This window comes from Eptesicus fuscus, chromosome 2, assembly GCF_027574615.1.
Source record: "Eptesicus fuscus isolate TK198812 chromosome 2, DD_ASM_mEF_20220401, whole genome shotgun sequence".
Lineage (NCBI taxonomy): Eukaryota > Metazoa > Chordata > Mammalia > Chiroptera > Vespertilionidae > Eptesicus > Eptesicus fuscus.
The window spans coordinates 15007180-15029998 of record NC_072474.1 but is presented as its reverse complement, the minus strand read 5'-3'; the positions used below and the strand labels follow the sequence as shown (position 1 = coordinate 15029998).

Genomic DNA, 22819 nt, shown 5'->3' with positions numbered 1-22819 from the left:
ACATTTTAACTTTCCTTTATTTTAAAATCTTTCTTAAGGAAGATCTTGATGTGTATGAGATTATTAAGATACAATGTTAGTGGACTTTTCTGGAGCCTATTTAAACTTAAATGTCATGAAACATTAAAGATGAGATAAAAGACTATTATGTAACTTTCATGTAAGATTTCTTTAAGCAAATGGCGGAGAAGATTTCTTAATTTGAGCCCTCAGTTATTTGAGGAAAACTTGTTAACAGTATATCTAATGTATGTGGCATCTTGGAAACTAGAGGAGTTTAGTAAATGCTTGTTTATTGATTGATACTGTCTTTCCAGATGGTGGATATTTCAAAAAGGATACAGTCCTTAGAAGATGAATCAAAATCACTCAAATCACAAGTAGCTGAAGTAAGTTGCTTTAGTCTAATACAGTGGTTGGCAAACTACGGCTCGCGAGCCACATGCGGCTCTTTGGCCCCTTGAGTGTGGCTCTTCCACAAAATACCATGGCCTGGGCGAGTCTATTTTGAACAAGTGATGTTAGAAGAAGTTTAAGTTTAAAAAATTTGGCTCTCAAAAGAAATTTCAATCGTTGTACTGTTGATATTTGGCTCTGTTGACTAATGACTTTGCCGACCACTATTAGACTCTAATAGGTCTGTTGCTTTTGAAAATAATTTTAATGTTCCTATTACTATTATAATTAAAAAATAAGATATAATATTAGAATTTGAGATATAGTGGTCTTAGATATATATGTTTTATACAAGGTACCTCAGGAAAACTTTTTTTTAAAAAATATATTTTATTGATTTTTTTACAGAGAGGAAGGGAGAGGGATAAAGAGTTAGAAACATCAAGGAGAGAGAAACATCAATCAGCTGCTTCCTGCACACCCCCTACTGGGGATGTGCCTGCAACCATGTACATGCCCTTGACCGGAATTGAACCTGGGACCCTTCAGTCTATAGGCCGAAGCTCTATCCACTGAGCCAAACTGGTCAGGCCTTGAAAGCTTATTTTTTTTTATTGGACAAGTATTTATTGAGCTATTGCTATGTACTGGACACTGTTGCAGATGATAGGCACTTACATTAGTAGTTAAAATAGACAGAAAAAAACTTAAATTATGGTAAGAGAAGAACAGATAATAAAAAGCTAATTAAACTGCCCTGGCTGGTGAGGCTCAATTGGTTGGACATCGTCCAGTGCACAAAAAGGTTGCCGGTTTCATTCCTGGTCCGGGCATATGCTGGATTGCAGGCTTCATCCCCAGTCGGGGGCCTGCAAGAGGCAGCTGATTGATGTTTCTCACATCAGTATTTCTCTCTTTCTCCCTCTCCCTCTAAATCAATAAAATCATTTTAAAAAGCTAATTAAACTTCTTAAACAGTACATAGAAGGTTATAAGAGGTTAAATCAAGGGTTAAAGCCACATAGCTGGTTAGTATGGGAGCCATGACTAGATCCTGATTCTAGGCCAGACTTTTTTCTCCTACACTATGCTGCCTTGTCTATTAATACTGGCATGTTTTTTACTTTAATTCCATGTTTTAGGGAATATGGGTAAAAAATAACTATTGTATAAACTAATTGTTATAACTTTATATGTTGTATTTTATGTAGGCCAAAACAACCTTCAAAATATTTCAAATGAATGAAGAACGACTTAAGATAGCTATAAAAGATGCTTTGAGTGAAAATTCCCAACTTCAGGAAAGCCAGAAACAGGTTTGTACTGTATAGGGACCCTTCAACTTGTATTTATAAATCTTCTGGGCATACTGATGACTGACCCATGCGAGGGGCAAGAAAAGGCTTTTCCCGGAGAGCACAAGAGCAGGACAATCTCCCATATTTTGTGTCTCTTGTGTTGGATAAATTTTAATACAAGTAAGATATAGTATGAGATATAAGGAGCGGTAAGAAGTGACCAAATCTAACATATGTATATCTCAGAAACTTCATTTGATATAGATTTATTATGTTAATTAGTTGAAGATGGTTAAGTATCTGTTATTTTCTACTCTTTTGAAAGTTCTTTGCAAACAGGAGCCCACCCTTCCTTTCCTACTCCTGTCCCTCCCTCCCTCCTTCATTCCATCCCTTTTTTTCTTTTTCCTCCCTTCTTAGCAATACATTGCATTGCATAATATCTATTAATGATACAGTTAAATATATAAAAGTATGATAAGGTAATATGAGTTTTTCTTTTTTGTGTGGGGTTTGATTTTTAGCTTTTACAAGAAGCTGAAGAATGGAAAGAACAAGTGAGTGAACTTAATAAACAGAAAATAACATTTGAAGACTCCAGAGTACATGCAAAACAAGTTCTTTGTGATAAAGAAAATCAGATCAAGGTAAATGGCCCTGCTGGTTTTAGTGACTGAATCAGTTAGAATTCTATACTAATTCTGAAATTTGAAAATTTTTATTTTTAGCAGTTAAAAAAATATATATATGTGTGTGTGTGTGTGTGTGTGTGTGTGTGTGTGTGTGTGTGTGTGTGTATTCTTTATTGATTTTAGAGAGGCAGGGAGAGACATAGCAACACCAATGATGAGAAAGAATAATTGATTGGCTGCCTCCTGCAGGCCCCCCACTGGGGATCGAGCCTGCAACCTAGGCATGTGCCTTGACTGGAATTGAACCATGATCTTCTGGTTCATAGGTTGACTCTCAATCACTGAGCTGCACCGGCCCAGTAGTAGCAGTTTTTATTTTGACCATTTGGCCAATTTGAGGATGTGTACTTTTTTGGCATACATTTCAATTTGTAGCAGTATTGTCATCTTTGCTGTCAAATGCTTTTTTTGGCAGCAAAGATTACAACAAATATATATCTATGATATATCTCAACATTCTGTTTGTCCACTTTTCCCTCTCCTTATTTTAGCGTAGGTATTAAATGAAGAAAGGAAAAGAATAATGATTTTACCCTTGTCTTTAGAATGCCATCTGTTTCTGTCGATAGGGTTAGAAAGAATGTTAGAAATTGACAGATGAAGTTGTATATATTGGCTGAATATCTTTGATACTTTGATTACCACAGAGATGAGTACTTTTAAAAATAGAAATCTAATTGAAACTTGTCTCCCTCTCCTACCCCCTTTTCCTGCCTACTTGTTTAAATCTTATGCTTTCAAGCTACAAAGAGATACTCAGGTGTGAGTATCTCTATATATAAAGAGCCAGGGTCTGTAACATCCAAAACGACCGAAGGCTCGACCGAACACCAGAAGTCAATCCTGCAGTCAGTTCAGGATTGTCGTGGTGACCCAGCACTGATTGCCACCTGCAGGCACAGCGACCCAGCACTGACTGCCAAGGGAGATGTGGATCAGGCCCAAAGAGAGGCCCGAAGAGAGAAGCAGGGTCTGATCCATGGCTTCTGTGGCAGCTGTTGATCAGCCATTGCCTCTCTCTTTCTCTCCAGGCTTTGCCAGCAGCCTCACCTCTCTTTCTCTCCGGGCCTCCATGGGGGCTGCTGATCAGCCCCGCCTCTCTGATCAGGCCAGAGATAGGCCCGGAGATGCTGACTGGCATAGAAACTGACCAATCAGAACCAAATCTAGGTGAACTGTGAGGAGCCAGTGGCTGCCTAGGAGGCAGAGCTTTTGACGCTGACTGGCACAGAAACCGACCAATCAGAACCAAATTGGCCAGCAGGAGAGGGCAGTTGGGGGCGAGATCAGGTCGGCAGGGGAGGGCCGTTGGGGGTGAGATCAGGTCGGCAGGGGAGGGCAGTTGAGGGCAACCAGGCCGGCAGGGGAGGGCAGTTGGGGGGCGATCAGGCAGGCAGAGGCAGTTAGGATGATCAGGCCGGCAGGGGAGAGCAGTTAGGGGCGAGATCACGCCAGTAGGGGAGGGCCATTGGGGGCGAGATCAGGCCAGCAAGGGAGGGCCGTTGGGGTGAGATCAGGCCAGTAGGGTAGGGGAGTTGGGGGCAACCAGGCCGACAGGGGAGGGTAGTTGGGGGCGAGATCAGGCTAGCAGGGGAGGGCAGTTATGGGCGATCAGGCAGGCAGAGAGGTTAGGGGCCATCAGGCAGGCAGGCAGGCAGGCAGAGGGGTTAGGGGCAATCAGGCAGAGGCAGTTAGGGATGATCAGGCAGGCAGGCAGTGAATAGTTAGGAGCCAGCAGTCCCAGATTGTGAGAGGGATGTCCAACTGCCGTTTAGGCCCGATCGGACATCCCCCAAGGGGTCCCCTATTGGAGAGGGTGCAGGCTGGGCTGAGGGAACCCTCCCTCTGTGCACGAATTTTATGCACCGGGTCACTAGTTAAGTAATAAGAAATAAAACTAACATTTTGTAATCTAATAGTGAAGTGCGTGATATCATCTTGAAAGCTATACATTTATACTGTTTATGTTGCTACTAAGAATGTTTTCAAGATTCCATCTGTAGGAGTTGTATTCATAATTTGGCATATTGTTTTACCCTCTCTTTGCCCTCCCAAATTTTATCTAGGAATTGGAATTTTATCTAGGGCTTGGAATTCTTCCTAAACAAAAATTCTTCCTAAAATGAAAAAGAAAAAAGAACAAAACAAAAATGAGATGTTAATCTCACACTTTACTGAAAAATATAAGCCATGTTATTTGTGCTTGGAACCCTCAGGAATTTGATTGAAAGATTAAATGAAATGTAAATTATAGGGCAGAATGGAATTTTAGGTGAGAACTTTCACAGAAATACATGACACAGTCATTTTATTATTCATAGTGCTAGAAAACCTTTCTTCTTTCAAGAAAATGCAAAAAGTATTATTGAAATGCTACAATTCAGATTCTCTCTAGTAATTCCTTTTTCTTTTTAATATATTTTTTATTGATTTCAGAGAGGGAAGGAGAGGGAGAGAGAGAAGAATCAATGATGAAAGAGAATCATTGACTAGCTGCCTCCTGCACATCCCACACTAGGGATTGAGTGCGCAACCCGGGCATATGCCCTGACCGGGAATTGAACCATGACCTCCTAGTTCATAGATTGATGCTCAACCCCTGAGCTGCACTGGCTGGGCATAATTTCTTTTTCTTTATGTCATTTGAACTCCCCAGCTAGTTGTTTACTTTAGTAAACTGAATCTGTGAAATCTGATCTTTTCATATATCATGTACTTCACTTTGCAGATGTGTGTGACTTCACACAAAATTTACTCTCTCATAAATGGCCAGTCTTATTTGTGGCATTTGAGAAATGTCATATAAGAAAATGTTTTGTCACTTTACTTTTAAAATATATTTTTATTGATTTCAGAGAGGGTGAGGGGGAGAGAGAGAGAAACATCAACGATTGAGAGAGAATCATTGATTGGTTGCCTCCTGCATGCCCCCTACTGGGGATTGAGCCTACAACCTGGGCATATGCCCTGACCATGAGTGAACTTTGAACTCCTGGTTTATAGGTCGATGCCCAACCACTGAGCCATGACGTGCTGTTTTGTCACTTTATAGTCATGTGATATAGTTAGCAAAAATGGACCATTGTAAAGAATTGTATTTGTTTTTTTTTGTTGTTTTTTTTAATTCTTTTTTTTTAAAATATATTTTATTGATTTTTCACAGAGAGGAAGGGAGAGGGATAGAGAGCTAGAAACATCGATGAGAGAGAGATATCGACCAGCTGCCTCCTGCACACCCCCCACGGGGGGATGTGCCCGCAACCAATGTACATGCCCTTGACCAGAATCGAACCTGGGACCCTCCAGTCCGTAGACCGACGCTCTATCCACTGAGCCAAACCGGTTTCGGCTGTATTTGTTTTTAATGTTCAGAATTTAATAGTCAATAAATATTAGGTTTTTCAGTACCAACTGGAGAAAAAGAGCTCATGTACTATTACTTATGTGCATTGATTTTTAAACTATAAGTGTATATTCAGAAATTGTAATTTATTAGCATGACCCTCTCTTTTTTTCCTCCCTTTGCTAAACATCAAGTCTCTGACTGAACGCTTGCTAAAAATGCAAGATTGGGCTGCTGTGCTTGGAGAAGACATAACAGATGATAACTTGGAATTGGAAATGAAGAGCGAGTCAGAAAATGATGCACTTTCAGGTATTAAATCACATATCCTCTTGCTAAAAATGATGACTAGCTCTTGTATTTCCCCATTTTCACCATGTTCTTTATACACTTGTCCTTTGCTCCACCTTTTCATCTCTCTTTAATATTCTGTCCCTTTTTCACCATCCCTTATCATTAACCTTCAGCTAGAATATTGCCTTTTCACTAAATCTTTCTCCAACTCCTCAGACAGACTTACAGCTTCCTTACTCTTTGTTTTTTTGTGTTTTTTTTAAAAAAATATATTGTACATACTGTCATTGTAGCCACATTATTTCATAATCATTTCAATGCCTGTTTTCCCCTGCACTGTAAGCTAATCAAATGGTTGGGTAAGTAGTTTGAAAAATGAGTGTTATATCTTCTATAATATCTATAATAATAAGAGCATAATATGCTAATTAGTACAACTGAACGACCTTCTGGATGTCCTTCCAGACAAAGCCGGAGCTGAGAGGAAAGCCCGGGTCCCGGGTGCCAGAGGGAAGCCAGTGTTGGCAGCCAGGGGAAGGAAGGCCTACTTTTGCATGAATTTCGTGCATCGGGCCTCTAGTAAATAAATACCTCAGGACACTCTTTTTTTCTTTTTTTAGATAGTTAGGATGGTTATAGTACTTTAACCTTGGCCATCCCAAATTATTATTGGTATTGTTACTTGCAGTCTGTAAACTCAGGAAAAAGTTATGATCACCAGTTACTCACTGTATTCTCAACTAATCCCTTTGACTTCAATTTTTTTTGTATTTTGACATAATAGTAGATTCATAAGAAGTTGCAAAGAAGTACAGAGAGGTCTTATGTATAATCAATCTAGTTTCCACTAATAATAATTTTTCTGACTTTTGTATCCTTTCTCTTTTTTCTCTCTTTACCCCTGCATAATTAAAAAATTTATTAAGGAGAAGGTATGATTAAAAAATTTCTTGATCACATTAATGTTTTGGAGGAAAATTATACTTCCAAAGTAAATACATACAGTTTTCTTTGTACTTTTTCTGTTCTGCTTTATTTTGTAAGAAATAAATGTTTCTAATGAGAAAACTTGTGCTTGTTTAATGTTATTTTAATTTGGAGTACAATTGCAGTCATATTTTATATGGTGAAGGAACTAAAGAATAGTCCAGACCAGGCGTCCTCAAACTACGGCCCGCGGGCCACATGCGGGTGTTTTTGCCGTTCTGTTTTTTTACTTCAAAATAAGATATGTGCAGTGTGCATAGGAATTTGTTCATAGTTTTTTTTTAAACTATAGTCCGGCCCTCCAACGGTCTGAGGGACAGTGAACTGGCCCCCTGTTTAAAAAGTTTGAGGACCCCTGGTCCAGACTATGGAACTGTAACTTTGTTCTTGGAGTTAATGATGAAGAACCTTGTTAATTGATATTATGGTACTACCAGTGCTTTTACTGTTTAACTTTCTACCAGCAGGTTCAAGGCCATTCCGCCTTATACCAAATTCATTATTGTAGCAAGAAGAGGGATTATGAGGCTCTAATTGAGTGAATTAATAAAATCATTTAGATCTCTCTTGTGGCATTGCTTTTTTCCCCCTAATTTATTGTTATGTTTTTGTTTTTTATAATAGATAATGAACCAAAAGGGGCTTTGAGGAAGCTGATTCATGCTGCTAAGGTTTGCATTACTACATAAATATAAAAAAAAAAGAAAATAGAACATGGATTAAACTCATATATCTTTAGTAACTATTTTAAAAGTCCATTATATAGTTATCAGATAAGTGATCAGGATTTTCAGTAGTGATCAGAATTATCTTTATCAGTTGCTTTTTTCTTTTTTATAATAACTTTAGAAATTCATATTGTTAATTTTTAGAATTTATCATAACAAAATTTTTGAAAGTCTGCATATATTAAAAATGTTTACTTTATTTTCTTTCATCTCTCTTTGAGCATCTCTCTTCCTCTGGTCTCAATATATTCCTATCTGTATTGCCCAAGATCGTTTTTTTTTTTTTTTTTAATCCTCACCCAATGATATTTTTCTCATGGATTTCCAGAGAGAGTGGAAGGGAGTGAGGAAGGGGAGAGAAAGAGAAACATCATGTGAAAGAGACACATTGATTGATTGCCTCCCACACTCGTCCCTACCGGGACTGGGGAACCTATAACTGAGGTACATGCCCTTGACTGGGAATCGAACCCACAAACCTTCTGTCTGTGGGCTGACGCTCTAACCACTGAGCAAACTTGCCAGGGCCCCAATATTCTATTTTATGAAGTAAACACTTAGTTTCATTTTCTTCTGGTTTATCCCTTCTTTTTTTCATCCTAGTAGTGGTATCCTGGTCTTTACCTTATTTGAGAAGTTTTGGTAATGTTTAATGATTACTTTAATCAAACTTATATATTGAAGCCCTGGCCAGGTAGCTAGATTGGTTAGAGCATCATCCCTATATGCCAAGGTTGTGGGTTCAATCCCCTGTCAGAGCACATACAAGAATCAACCAGTGAATGCATAAATAAGTGGAACAACAAATTGACGTTTTTCTCTTTCTCTTTCTCTCTCCCCTCTCCCTTCCTTTCTCTAAAATCAATAAATAAAAATTAAAAAAAAAACCTGCCGAAACCGGTTTGGCTCAGTGGATAGAGCGTCGGCCTGCAGACTGAAAGGTCCCAGGTTCGATTCCGGTCAAGGGCATGTACCTTGGTTGTGGGCACATCCCCGGTAGCAGGTGTGCAGGAGGCAGCTGGTCGATGTTTCTAGCTCTCTATCCCTCTCCCTTCCTCTCTGTAAAAAATCAATAAAATACGTTAAAAAAGAAAAAAAGAATTCTCACTTATTAAAAAAAAAAAGAAAAAAAAATTAAAAAACCTTATGTGTTGAAAATAAATAAAATTAGAGTAGCCACAGTTTAAGCATCCGTCACTGATCTTCTCATTCCCTGTCCTGAAATTTACAACTATTGATGACTTTGCTAACTTTCTAAGATGGAAGCTGCATTGTTAGTTAGTATATTCTAGGCAATAATTTCATCAAAGTGATAAAAGAGCTTCAAAAGGCTGGGATGGTATATTGAGATTAATGTTGCTTTTTTCCTTCTCCCATTCTTTGAAGTTAAAGGCTTCTTTAAAAACCCTAGAAGGAGAAAGAAACCAAATATACACTCAATTAACTGAAGTAGATAAAACAAAGGAAGATCTTACAGGTAGGTAATCTACTTACTTTTAACGTTTTTATAAATAATTAAATCTCATCATAGAGAATGATACCATGAATTGAACCAATTATGGGAAGATGCAATTTGTTGCTTATTTTTTTTACTTTTGTTTCTTATTTGTGAAATATTAGTCCTGAGTAGTTTGTTGTTGGTAAAGCCTTGTCAGTTTCCTCCATCTATACTAATAAAAGGGTAATATGCAAATGTCAGGACGCCTTCACTCGTAAAGACTGATCAGCTGGAGGCTGCATTCGCAGCAGGCGTGGGTGGGTGGGAACTTGCAGTGTCGGGGATGGGCGGGGCCACAGTGGGGGCCTCTGCGCGGCCCCCGGGGGTCTGTAGGCCTCTGCCATGGCCTGGCCCGGTGTCCGCAGGCCTCCCCCGGCTCTGGCCTACCTCTTTGGGGAAATCCATCGAGGAATCCTGGATGGGTGGGCGGGGCCTACCTCTTTGTGGTGATAGATTGCAGGGCTCCTGCACTGTGACAGGGCACAGGCCAGGCTGGGGAAGCCCCCGCCCCAAGTGCACAAATTTCATGCACCAGCCCACCAGTATTTATATAAAATTAAAATAATTAAATTACTTAAAAAACCATGTAAAACCATACATATATTTGAATCTCAGTGTTATGTGTGGGGTATGGTTTGAAATATTAAAAAGTAGCAAATTACAACTTTAAAAAATCTTTTAATTGCAAAATTGACATTCAACAGTGCTATATTTTACAGATCTGGTTATAGTAAACTTTAATATACAATGCATAGTATATTAGCACATGCAAGAGTGCTCTTAGACATGTAGAATGGAAGGTTTTTTTTTATTGAAACATTTTTAGTTTTCTTAAATAGTTAATATAAGTAACATACCATTATATTAAAAAAAAAAAAAAAAGAATTTCGCCCATCTGGCATGGCTCAGTGGACCTATGAACCAGGAGGTCACAGTTCAATTCCCAGTCAGGGCACATGCCCAGGTTGTGGGCTTGATCCAAGTGGGAGGCATGCAGGAGGGAGCTGATCAATAATTCTCTGTCATTGATGTTTCTATTTCTCTCTCCCTCTCCCAACCTCTCTGAAATCAATTAAAAAAATAATTTCATTATAACCATTTGCATAAAAAATGGAAGGGCATACTCATGTCAACAATGATTATCTTTGAATATGGAATTATGGATAGATTTCTCTCTCTTTTTTAAACTTATCTGTATTTTCAAAAATTTCTACAATAAGTGAATTATATTTATAATAAAACATTTTTTGAAAAGATTGAACCACCTAGTGATTACTCTACCATTAATTGGGATACACCCCCCTACCCTCTGCTGAAATAAGCTTTAGGAAATAAAAGATGAGAAGGTTGAACCATCCAAAAGGTACAGATTATTAAAAAACGATCAAAAGATCATAGACTCATTCACATAGTATTGATAGTTGGAATATTTTTAGATTTTGAAAAGTAGTATTAACTTAAAGTTTTGCTATATGTAATGCATAGGACTAAAAGCCATGGGAAAGTCTCTGGAGGAAAAGATAGGGAGCCTGCTTTCAAGGAAGCTGCATTTCAGTATATTAACAGACTCAGTGTGGAACTATTCAGTAAGTGCCAGAATACCAAGGAATGTACTCACCAGTTATCCCATCCCTTAATTCAATTAATTGCTTGGTAAATCTTTATTATTTTCTAAAACTAGTATTTGGAAACTGTCTGCCTGTACCCTCCTTCCAAATCTAACTTTGTTTTTATAATGGATCATGAAAGATAAATTCCTACAATTGGTTTTCTCTGTTCATAACATGAAGGTTTTCTTCTAAACTGCTTTCCCTCTTTGGTAATCATTTAAGATACAGAGGATTTGAAACAAACAAAATAGTTACAATAGAAGTACAAAGATATAGTGAATATTTAAGTGTTGGTTTATTGTGTGTTTTTTAAGTAGGGATGATCCAATTTTAATAAAGTTAATATCCATCATTATTATTTGTTAAGTGACTTGTTCCTGGCAATGGTTTAAAGGTTAAGTCACCAGGTGTAAATTTAAAAATACCTTACAGATTTTCTGTTGTTGTTGGAAAGAATTTTGTTTATTAGTAATTCATTATTTTTGGTAATTTTTATCTGTATGAAATGTTAATATGCAACTCAAAATATTTACTCCTTTAATTTTGACTTTTAAAATTTTCCCATAGAGTGTATTAAAAATATCCAGACTGAACAAGCATGTTTGCAGCCAGAAAATGAACATCTTGAAAATGAGAATCAAAAGCTTCAGCACAAACTTAAAGTAATGACTGAATTATATCAAGAAAATGAAATGATACTTCATAGGTAATAAAATATATGTTGATATCATCACTGAATGGCAAGTGAAATATTGCATATAAAGTTTATCTGATTAGCCAAAGTTCTGTTAATGATTGGGTTATATTTCCTCAATTCATTTTTGTTGTTGTTAATCCTCACTAGAGTATATATATACACACACACACACACACACGCACACACATATATATATATGTATATGTATTTTTTAATATATTTTTACTGATTTCAGAGAGAGGAAGGGAGAGGGAGAGAGATATAGAAACATGAATAATGTGAGAGAGAGAATCATCGATCGGCTGCATGCCCCTTACTGGGGGATGGAGCCTGCAACCCAAGCATGTGTCCTAACCGGAAATCAAACCATGACCTCCTGGTTCATGGATTGATGTTCAACCACTGAGCCACACTGGTCGGCACCAGAGGATATTTTTTCCATTGATTTTTTTTAGGGAGAATGGAAGGGAGGGGGAAAGATACAGAGAGAAACATTGATGTGAGAGAGAGACATCAACTGGTTGCTACTCTTGTCCACCCTGACTGGGGCCAGGAAACGAATCTACAACTGAGGTACATGCCCTTGACTAGAATTTAACCTGCGACCCTTCGGTCTGCAGGCTGACATTAACCACTGAGAAAACTGGCTAGGGCTCATCAATTAATTTTTAAAGAAAGTTATTTGATCTTGAAATACTTTTCCTTCAAGGAAGAAAATGTGTAAATGATACTGGACTTTGCAGACTAGTTCACAAAATCCTTTTTAACTTCTTTCAGGTAATCAGCAAATTATTGCTAATTAAAGTTCCTAATACTGTAAGCTAGGTCAGGGAATCTGAGTGGACATCCTAGTAATTGCACTCTATCCATTAATTCCATCTCTGATATATGTGAAACTGATTCCTTTCTCCTGTGTAAATTGCTCCTGCCAAATTGATCTTTGTCTCAGTAAATGGCAGTGTTACTTACTAAGTTGATCATGGTAGCTGATTAAGCCATCCTTGACTTCTCTCTCTTTTTTTGGTTTGTTTTGTTAATCTTCACCTGAGGATATTTTTTCCATTGATTTTTATTTTATATTTTAAAATATATTTTTATTGATTTTAGAGAAGAAGGGAGAGAGAGAGAGAGAGAGAGAGAGAGAGAGAGAGAGAGAGAGAGAGAAAAAGAGAGAAAGAAAGAAACATCAGTGATGAGAAAGAATCACTGATCGGTTGCCTCCTGCATGCTCCACACTGGGTATTGAGTCTGCAACCCAGGCATGTGCCCTGCCCAGGAATGGAATCATGACCTCCCAGTTCATAGGTTGATGCTCAGCCACTGAGCCATGCTGATTGGGCTCCATTGATTTTTAGAGAGAATAGGAGGGAGGGGATGAGGAAGAGAGACACATACACAGAGAGAGAGAGAAACAGTAACATTGATGTGAGAGAGAGACATTGATTGGTTGTCTCCTGCATGTGCCCTGACCAGGGCCAGGGATCAAACCTGTAATTCAGGTATGTGCCCTTGACTGGGAATTGAGCTGTGATCTTTCGGTGCGAGGGTCAAGGTTCTAACCACTTAGCACACCAACCAGGGCAACTTCTCTCTTTTATACCCCATATTTATTCTATCTTCAAATTCTGTCAACTTTTCTGTATCCTGAATCTGACTACTACTTTTTACCTCCTCCTGTACCGATAGTCTGATCCAAGCCATCATACATTAGTATCTGGCTTATTGCCGTAGCATCATGAGTGGTGTCTCTTTTTATATTCTTAACTTCCTGCTCTGACTTCAGTAGCATGACCCTTCTAAAAATAATGAGTATTGTTACTCTCTTGCTTAGAACTTCCAGGTGCCTTCGTATCACACTCAGAATTTAATCCAAAGTTTTATTATGGCCTATAAGATCCTACAGAACCTGGCCCTTGGCTACCTCTTTAATTTTAACTTGTTTTCTTTTTCTCTCACCATGTTATAGCCACACTAGTCTTCCTGATGATCTTTATTTTTTTAAAACATTTTTATTGATTTTTTTACAGAGATGAAGGGAGAGGGAGAGAGAGTTAGAAACATTGATGAGAGAGAAACATCAATCAGCTGCCTCCTGCACACTTCCTACTGGGTATGTGCCTGCAACCGAGGTACATGCCCTTGACTGGAATTGAACCTGGGACCCTTGAGTCCGAAAGCCGACGCTCTATCCACTGAGCCAAACTGGTCAGGGCTTGATGATCTTTAGCATGACAAGTACATTACCCTCGGGGCCTTTTGAATATAAAAGGGATTGAGGTGAAAGAAATACTTTTAAGTGTATCTTTTGGACAAAAATATGATAAATTATAGAATTTTAATGAGTAATGTTTTTAATTTTAAAGAAAAATTTCTGTAGATACTCAAAGTAAGAATCGGAAGCTGAATAGAATCCTAGCTGTATTCGTGTTGTTCACATTGTGATTTCATTCATTAGTTTGAAATGCTTTGAATTCCCAAAATACTGTATATTCCATTCTTACATTTAAATTAATATGTTCACTAAAATTCAGTGAATTATGACACTGGTTGTTCTTCAGAGGAGAATATGGAGAGTTGATAGTATTAATAAAATGTTAATTTAAAAATTTTGCCTGTAAACAGTGTGATTGGGTCATTTTCTAAATCCTGGATTGATGTTTTTTACTACTGATATATTGCATTACTAGCACTTTTCAAAAATATAGTATTGAAGAGAAGTGAAATGGTATAGAAGCTTGATGTGTTGCTTTAATATGTGAAAATGTGATTGTTTTTTAGTTATATTGTTGTGTTTCCTTTCACATTGTAATTTTTCATGATTAATAAGCCCACCCAAATTCAAGGGGAAGGTTCATAGTCTAAATCTCAGTGGGAGGGGTGTCAAAGAATTTCTGGCCATTTTTAATCTGCAGTCTGTAAAAGCACTTAAAAAATGTGTATTTTTTAATTGATTTCAGACAGAGGAAGGGATGGGGAGAGAGAGAAACATCAATGATGAGAGAGAATCATTGATTGGCTTTTCCTACTGAGGATTGAGCCCGCAACTTGGGCATGAGCCCTGACTGGGAATCGAGTCGTGACCTCCTGATTCATAGGTAGACTGTCAGCCACTGAGTTACAGTGGCCGGGCTCTCTCTCTTTTTTTTTTTTTAATCCTCACCTGAGGGTATTTTTTCCATCAGTTTTTAGAGAGAGTGGAAGGGAGGGAGAGAAAGAGAAACACGGATGTGACAGAGACACATCGACTGGTTGCCCCCCACATGCACCCTGACCATGGCCAGTGATCTAACCTGCAACCCAAGAATGTATGTACCCTGGACCGGAATTGAACCCTTGACCATTGGGTGTGTGGGCCTACGTTCTAATCACTGAACAAACTGGCCAAGGCTTGTAAAAGTATTTCTCTTCATCTTTAAACCAATTACACTTTTATGCTTTTCCTAAGGTGATGACTTTTATTTTCTTAACCTGTGAAACCGTTGACTTGGGTGGGGAGTGCTTCCTAAGCAATAGGTAATAATACTGTGTAGAATATAAAACATTTATGGCTGTCTTATAGAATTTTTTCCTTTGTTTATCACGGTCCTCCCCCGAGTTCATGAAGAAGGGGAGACATTCATAGTTAGGATGCCAAATGTGTTTTCCTGTGATGTTCACTAAGTACTTCTTGAGGGACCAATGTTATTAATGATACCATGTGAAACAACGTGGGTGATTTAGTATAATGGAACTACTACTTGCTAGCTCTATGCCTTGGTTCAGTTACTTAGTTTCTCTGTGCTTCTTTTTCTTTTGGTGAGTTGGCCTGGAAGACGAATCAATATTTTACAACTTAACAACCAACTTAAAAATTATTGACACAGTTCATTAGTTGGTGACTTCTTGTCTAATAAATGTAATGCTTCTTTATATAAGAAGTCTTGATAAATAACACAATCATAATAATTTTTATTAATATTTTTGATAATCTTAATTTTATGATGAATTCTTACAGAAAACTCTTGAAACTTTTATATTAATAGTATTGTTATTAGACAAGAGGCTTTATAACTTGAGTTTGTTATATTAAATTCCATGCCAGAAATACTTACACAGGTACTTTGTTTTTCTTGCCTGTGATGTTCTTAGTGGTATTATGCAAACTGCTTTATGGGAAGCACCAGTTGTGACACAATTAAACAGATATGATTGGTTGTTTTATGACATATAATAAAAGAAATAAAACACTCTTTGTTTTAAGGAAATTAACAGTAGAAGAAAATTACCGGTTAGAGAAAGAGGAAAAACTTTCTAAAGCAGATGAAAAGATCAGCCATGCAGCTGAAGAGCTGGAGACCTATAGGTATTAAATGTATTTTACCTCTCCCTTTCCCTTCCTTTTTCCCTCCCCTTTCCCCCCCGCCCCCCTCTCCCTCTCCATTCTCTCTCCTCCCTCTCTCTCCCCCTCCCCTTCCCTTTCATTGATTTTAGAGAGAGGAGAAGTGGGAAGGATAGAGAGATAGAAACAGTGAGAGAAATGGTGATCGGCTGTCTCCTGCACACCCCCTACTGGGGATTGAGCCTGCAATCTGGGCATGTGTCCTGACCGGGAATCGAGCCGGTGACCTCTTAGTTCATGCGTCGATGCTCAACCACTGAGCTACCCCGGCTGGGCTTACCCCTTTCTTTTTGAGGTGGGGAGGGTATCCAAAGCCCAATATCAGAAAAAATAATCAGAAAAAAATAATACTGCAATAACAACAAAAACATAAAAAAATGTATTTTTGTTTACTGATTTTCATTTAGATGTGTTGCTATAATACAATTATACAGAAATTTTAAAAAGGAAAAATGCTTTTCTTTCAGTATGTGAGATTTTAAATCTCTCACATTAATTATATATGAATATGGGCAACCCTATTGTATTTTAATGTCAAGAAAATTATGAAGAGCCATTAATTTAAAAAAATATTTCCTCTTTGGTACAAATGTGGGAGAATGTTTACAGTATTAATGAATTCAAGAATTATGCCACAAAAAGAAGAGTAAGCCACAAGTAAAGTTCTGAAAAAGTGTTTGTAAGATGATAAGTCTATCAGCAGTATACCAGATAGTTGTGATACTTCATTTAACATTAGGGAGTTTAAGCTGAGTCTTATCCAAAAGAAGGAATTAACTTGTTAGTTTTATATTTCACAGTGGGCATTAATTTTCTACAATTCTATTAAAATTAAAGACATCTGAATAAATCTTCCAAGATCGTACCTCTTAAAACTAAAAATGAACCAATCAATGTACCCTATAAATCTTTTCAAGACCTTTGGTTTGGGTAAACCCAAGTAGTAGCATTCTTAAATCTTAATATTAAAATTATATCAGGAACAAACATACTTTAGAACCTCATAAAGGTGGTTAACATGTGGAGTTCTGAACTTTTTCTTTTTACATGAAAAAAAGCATTCTAGGTGCTTTAATGAATATTTCCAGTAGAGCGTGTATTCTATAATTTCTTAGTAAATATTAATAGTAGAATGATTATTTCTTCCCTATAGAAAGCGAGCCAAAGATCTTGAAGAAGAATTGGAGAGAACCATTCATTCTTATCAGGGACAGGTATGTGTGTGTGTGTGTGTGTGTGTAACTTAAAACAATTCTGATTGTTTGAATTTATATCTATTTTCATGAGGAATATAGTTACTTGACTAGTTGTATACCTTTCTTAAAGTTTTACATGTGGCTGTGGAACATTTCTAGGGAGCCGAGATTCTGGGAAAAGAGATCTTATTAAAGTTGCCATTTCTTCTGCTGCTTTGGGAATGTGAATTGCATAAACAAATAACATACAGGGTGAGGCAAAAGTAGGCTTACAGGTGTTTGTATGGAGAAATACATGCAGATTATGATTATTACAGTAGCTTTATTAGCTGTACTTTGTGTACTTTCAACTGTAAACCTACTTTTGCCCTACCTTGTATATAATAAGCATTAGGGTTTTATATTCAGTCCAGCTAGTGTCTCTTAATTGGCAACTCATATTGTACTTGATTACTGCATAAAATAGAAATATACGAGACCGAGTTCAGTTGTCATTACATTCAGTTTTGTTTTATGAGTAGAGTAGAGCATTGTATATGAAAATTTGCTTTAAAATGTTACTGACTTTTCAGAGATGCTTGAGTTATTTTTGAGTTTATGAGTTATGTGCTGAATCATAGTGGTAGATGTAAATGTTTTTTATATAAGAAAAGTAGTTATTAGTACTATTAATGATTTTCTTTTTCAGATTATATCTCATGAGAAAAAAGCACATGATAATTGGGTAAGTATTAAATTCTCTATTTTCAGCGCATTGCTTCTTTGCAGGGAGTTTATACTCTCTCTGGGGAAGGTGATGTAATCTTCATGGCTTCATTGTTTCAGGGCACTGGATTGCCACTAATTACTGTGGACAAATTACTTAAAATTCTCAGAGCCTGTTTACTCTTCTATAAAACAGTGGAATTGTACCAAGTTGTACACTAAGCCTTTTTTAGTTCTAAAAATCTAAAAATTTTAGTATCTGATTCTCAGTATCTGTTGAATTACTTGATACACATTAAGAAAAAGACCATCATGCCCTGACCGGTTTGGCTCAGTGGATAGAGCATCGGTCTGCGGACTCAAGGGTCCCAGGTTCGATTCTGATCAAGGGCATGTACCTTGGTTGCGGGCACATACCCAGTAGGGAGTGTGCAGGAGGCAGCTGATCGATGTTTCTCACTCTCTATCCCTCTCCCTTCCTCTCTGTAAAAAATCAATAAAATATATTAAAAAAAAAAGAAAAAGGCCATCATAAGAAATGTGATGTCAGTCCTCCAGAGGAACTGTATGAGGAAATCATAAGGTTGCAGATTTTGAGTAATTATAAGAATTATCCCTGTAAGAGTTGTTAGAGGATGTGTCCCTAGGAGTCTTCAAGGAGAGTAGTTTGCACAGTGGGTGAATACATGGGGTCTGGACTCACTGTCTTGGTTGGTATCACCTACTTCCAGTTTCCTTACCTGTAATTTAAAGATATCATTATACCAATTTCAAAGAGTTACTGTAATCTATCCTATATAATAAAAGCCTAATATGCAAATCGACTGAACGGCAGAATGCTATGACGTGCACTTACCACCAGGGGGCAGACACTCAACACAGGAGTTGCCCCCAGCCCGCAGGCCCCAGGCCAGCCAAGGCGGGTGCCAGCAGGGGCCACTGATTGCCCCGCCAGTCACCCCACAGATCGGCCCTGATTGCCAGCCAGGCCTAGGGACCCTACCTATGCATGAATTTCATGCATCGGGCCTCTATTCTATACTAATAAAAGGGTAATAAAAAGGTAATATGCTAATTAGGACATCTTCCGGACGTCCATCCAGACAAAGCCACAGCAGCTTCGAGGGCCTAGGGCTGGCTGCGTGGTAGAGGCGCCACTATGGGAGAGGTGGGTGGCGCCTCGCGGGAGAGGTGGGCGGTGCTGTGGGCCAGTCCAGCACCGCCGGTCCAGCGCCACGGCCCCTTTGGAGAGGCGGTGAGAAGGTGGCACCTGCATGAGAAGGTGGCGCTGCGCCCCCTTCTGCAGAGGAGGCATGGGACAGGCCGCAGCACGGCCCAGTCCCAGTGCTACCCCTTCCACAGAGGTAGCCACTGAGACAGCAACGTGGCCCCGGTCCAGGCGCCACGCCTGCGCAGAGACTGAACAGGGTGCAACCTGCTGTGCCTCAACCTCCCAGAAGGCCCTCCCCAAGAAGGCCTGGCCCCAGATCGCCCCTACCCACCAGTGGGCAGGGGGCAGGGCCAGCAGCTGCGGCAGACGGCAGTGGCAGCAGCAGCAGGGTGATGGGGGCAGCGCCTTCCCCTGATCAACCCAGTTGCCTCCCACAGAGGAGGACATCCCCTGAGGGTTCCTGGACTGTGAGAGGGGGCAGACCGGGCTGAGGGACTGCCCCAGTGCATGAATTTTCGTGCACCAGGCCTCTAGTCTATACTAATAAAAGCCTAGGTGGTCCTCACATGCAACGTCGTCACAAGATGGCCACCACAAGATGGCCTTGTGCACAGCGGAGGCGGGGCCAAGCGGCCGTTCCATGCAGTGAGGCCTGGGGGTCCTGCGGCTTCGTGCAGTGCAGAGGAGACCAGTCCCAGCGTCTCTGCCGCCTTGTGCAGAGGAGGCGGGTCCCAGCAGAGGAGGCGGGTCGCAGCAGGGGAGGACAGTTGGGGGTGATCAGGCTGGCAGGGGAGGGCAGTTGGGGGCGATCGGGCTGGCAGGGGAGGGCAGTTGGGGGCGATCGGGCTGGCAGGGGAAGGCAGTTGGGGGTGATCAGGTCAGCATGGGAGCAGTTAGGCGTCAATCAGGCCGTCAATCAGGCTGACAGGGGAGCAGTTAGGGGGCGATCAGGCTGGCAGGCAGAAGCAATTAGGGGCAATTAGGCAGGCAGGCAGGTGAGCAGTTAGGAGCGTGTGGTTCCAGATTGTGAGAGGGATGTCCAACTGCTGGTTTAGGATGACATCCCCTGAGGGGTCCCAGATTGGAGAGGGTGCAGGCCGGGCTGAGGGACACCCACCTCCTGTGCACGAATTTTGTGCACTGGTCCTCTAGTGTGTGTGTGTGAGTGTGTGTGTGTGTGTGTGTGTGTGTGTGTATGGCTAATATGCTAAGTATCTGTCCAACTGGTAGGTATGACGTGCACTGACCACCAGGGGGCAGGCAGACAATGCAGGAGCTGCCCCCTGGTGCTCAGCTCAGACACAGGGCTCATGGCTGGCAAGTGCCACTGCTGTGGCACGAGCCTCTCCCAATCAGGACTAACTGTGCATGAGCCTGTGGCAGGTGCAGCAGGGCCAGGATGAGTGGAAGTGGCAGGCAGGAGCGGCAGACGGTGTTGAACTGCTGGTTTCAGCCCGATCCCCCTGGCCTGTTGGATTGGGCCGAAACCGGCAGTCTGACATTTCCTGAGGGGTCCTGGATTGCGAGAGGGCGCAGGCCAGGCTGAGGGACCCCACTGATGCACGAATCCATGCACCAGGCCTTTAGTATATATACTGTGCATTCATTAAATAAAAGTTAAAACCATATAGAAAGGTAAAAAGAAGTAATCAGCAATAATAAATAAATTCTTTTTTTATTCCATACTTCTTTATTTTACTGAATTTATGGGTGACATCTATATATATATATAAAAGGCTAATATGCTAAGTGTCCGACTGTCCAACTGGTTGCTATGATGCACACTATGGCTAATATGCTAAGTGTCCAACTGTCCAACTGGTTGCTATGATGCACACTGACCACCAGGTGGCAGACACTCAATGCAGGAGCTGCCATGATGCACACTGGCACCATGGACATGGCACCCACAAAGCAACACTTGGCTCCCCCCAAGTGGGACATAGGCCCTGCCACCACCCCGGAGTGACACCCCACCAAATCGCAACTGAGGCTGCCAAGACCCCATGGCACAAAATGCGGCCCACAGCCTAGCCCAGCCCGGAAATGGTGGCTGTGGGCGCTGGGTAATGACATCACATAGCAACACCCGGCTTTCTCTCCCTAGAGATGACTAGGCTTCTTGCAGTATTCAGCCCAGGAACACGACTTGCTTTATAGCCAGGTGCAAATAAACAAATGTGAAGCATTTTCCCATGCTTCATCTCATTTGATCCTCACCGAAGTCCTGGAAGAGGTAGATAGGAGACTCGGGGGAATCCTATATTCTTTTCACTAGCCAGAAAACAGAGATTTAGAAAGTTTAGAAACTTGACCCGACTGAAAAGAAGTAAGAAATGGTGGACCTTGAAAATGACTTCAGGTTTTCTCACTGTGCAGAATGTAGTCAAACACTGCTGCAGTTAAATACTTTACCCTTTGTTCTCCTTGCATGATCTACAATAATAATCTACTTTGTGTTGATATTTACTGCTGTGTTGCTGACAATTACCTAAAAGAGAAGTTGGGGTGCTTCACTGGGCTGGAAAAAGTTTAGCTAAACCAGAAAGCAGGTCTAATTAAGCAACTTTATTCTATTACTAGAGGCCTGGTGCATGAAGTTCGTGCATGGGTGGGGTCCCTCCACCTGGCCAGCAATCTGGGCCAATCAGGGCCATCTCACCCAGTCCCGATCAGGGCTGATCAGCGCTGGTAGCTGGGTAAGGACTGCGGGAGGGACCGTGGGAGGACTCAAGGGCCTGCCCAGCCCTGTCTTGCCCAGTCTTGATCAGTCGGACCCCAGCAGCAAGCTAACCATCTGTCCCCTGTTGTTCAGTGCACGTCATAGCAACTGGTTGGTCAACTGCTCGGTCAGACACTTAGCGTATTAGGCTTTTATACATAGAGATTGTAACTCATGGTGCGGAATGCTTGGCACACACTTTCCCTCCAGCCCCTGGTCTTGGAGACCTCATGTCCTTCCAAGGCTCTGCTCACCCTCTTCAGCTGCCACTCAAAGTAAATTGCATCATGTGGGTGGAAACCTTTGCAGGATCCATGGGTGTGTCTTTACTTTGCTGCAGTTCTGATTATCAGGTAACACCATTGTGGTAAGACCCCTGCTCAACCTACTGCAGTGGTTTTAAACAGGCATGGGTCAACTTAGATGGTTTGACTGAATGGATAGAGCCACAGCCTGTGGACTGAAGGGTCCTAGCTTTGATTCCGGGCAAGGGCACATTCCTGGGTTGTGGGCTCAATCCCCAGTAGGGGGCGTTCGGGAGGCAGCAGATCAATTCTCTCATCGTTGATGTTTCTGTCTCCCTCTGCCTTCCTCTCTGAAATCAATAAAATATATTAACAAAAATAAAAATAAATAGGCCATGAATCAAACATTGCTGCTCTCCATCCATCCAGTCTCCTCACACCCTCTTTTGTCTTTGTCTCCCCCCGCCCCCCCCCCCCACACACACACAGTCTGCTGGAGTCTGTGAAATGGGGTCAGGATTTCTACTTCAACCAAGGGTGATGCTTCCACTCATCCCTCCTTCCCCGCCCATCTCTGTCCCCAGTCCTGTGGGGTCTCTGCTTCCCTCCCCTCCATCTAACTTGGTGGGTGGGTCCTACTCTGCCCCTTCCTCCTGTGACCTCCTGTCTGCAGCCTCCCCCTTTCTTCTCCGGGGGTGGAGCTCCCTAAAGGCTGTGTGGAGGGGGGGGAGGGGTGGTAGGAGGGGCTGTGTGGGGCAGGGCGGTGTAGGCGGGGCTGTGCAGCAGTGCAGAGCTGTGCAGGGCGATCCCAGGCAGGGCCTTGGAGGAGAGCTGGGATGATAGGTCATGGGGAGGAGGA

At 40.8% G+C, this 22819-nt stretch overlaps 1 protein-coding gene across 6 annotated transcripts in view; it reads left to right on the top strand.

Moving 5' to 3' along the window:
* Window positions 1–22819, top strand: part of MIA2 (MIA SH3 domain ER export factor 2) — a 114710-nt gene that overhangs the window by 54986 nt on the left and 36905 nt on the right. For all 6 annotated transcript variants that reach the window (XM_054725531.1, XM_054725529.1, XM_054725550.1 and 3 more), the window contains 10 exons: window positions 318–389; window positions 1608–1712; window positions 2219–2341; window positions 5924–6041; window positions 7635–7681; window positions 9125–9215; window positions 11414–11552; window positions 15784–15885; window positions 17075–17135; window positions 17806–17841. In XM_054725531.1, coding sequence (XP_054581506.1) covers window positions 318–389; window positions 1608–1712; window positions 2219–2341; window positions 5924–6041; window positions 7635–7681; window positions 9125–9215; window positions 11414–11552; window positions 15784–15885; window positions 17075–17135; window positions 17806–17841 — 894 coding nt within the window. The remainder of the gene's footprint in view (window positions 1–317; window positions 390–1607; window positions 1713–2218; window positions 2342–5923; window positions 6042–7634; window positions 7682–9124; window positions 9216–11413; window positions 11553–15783; window positions 15886–17074; window positions 17136–17805; window positions 17842–22819) is intronic.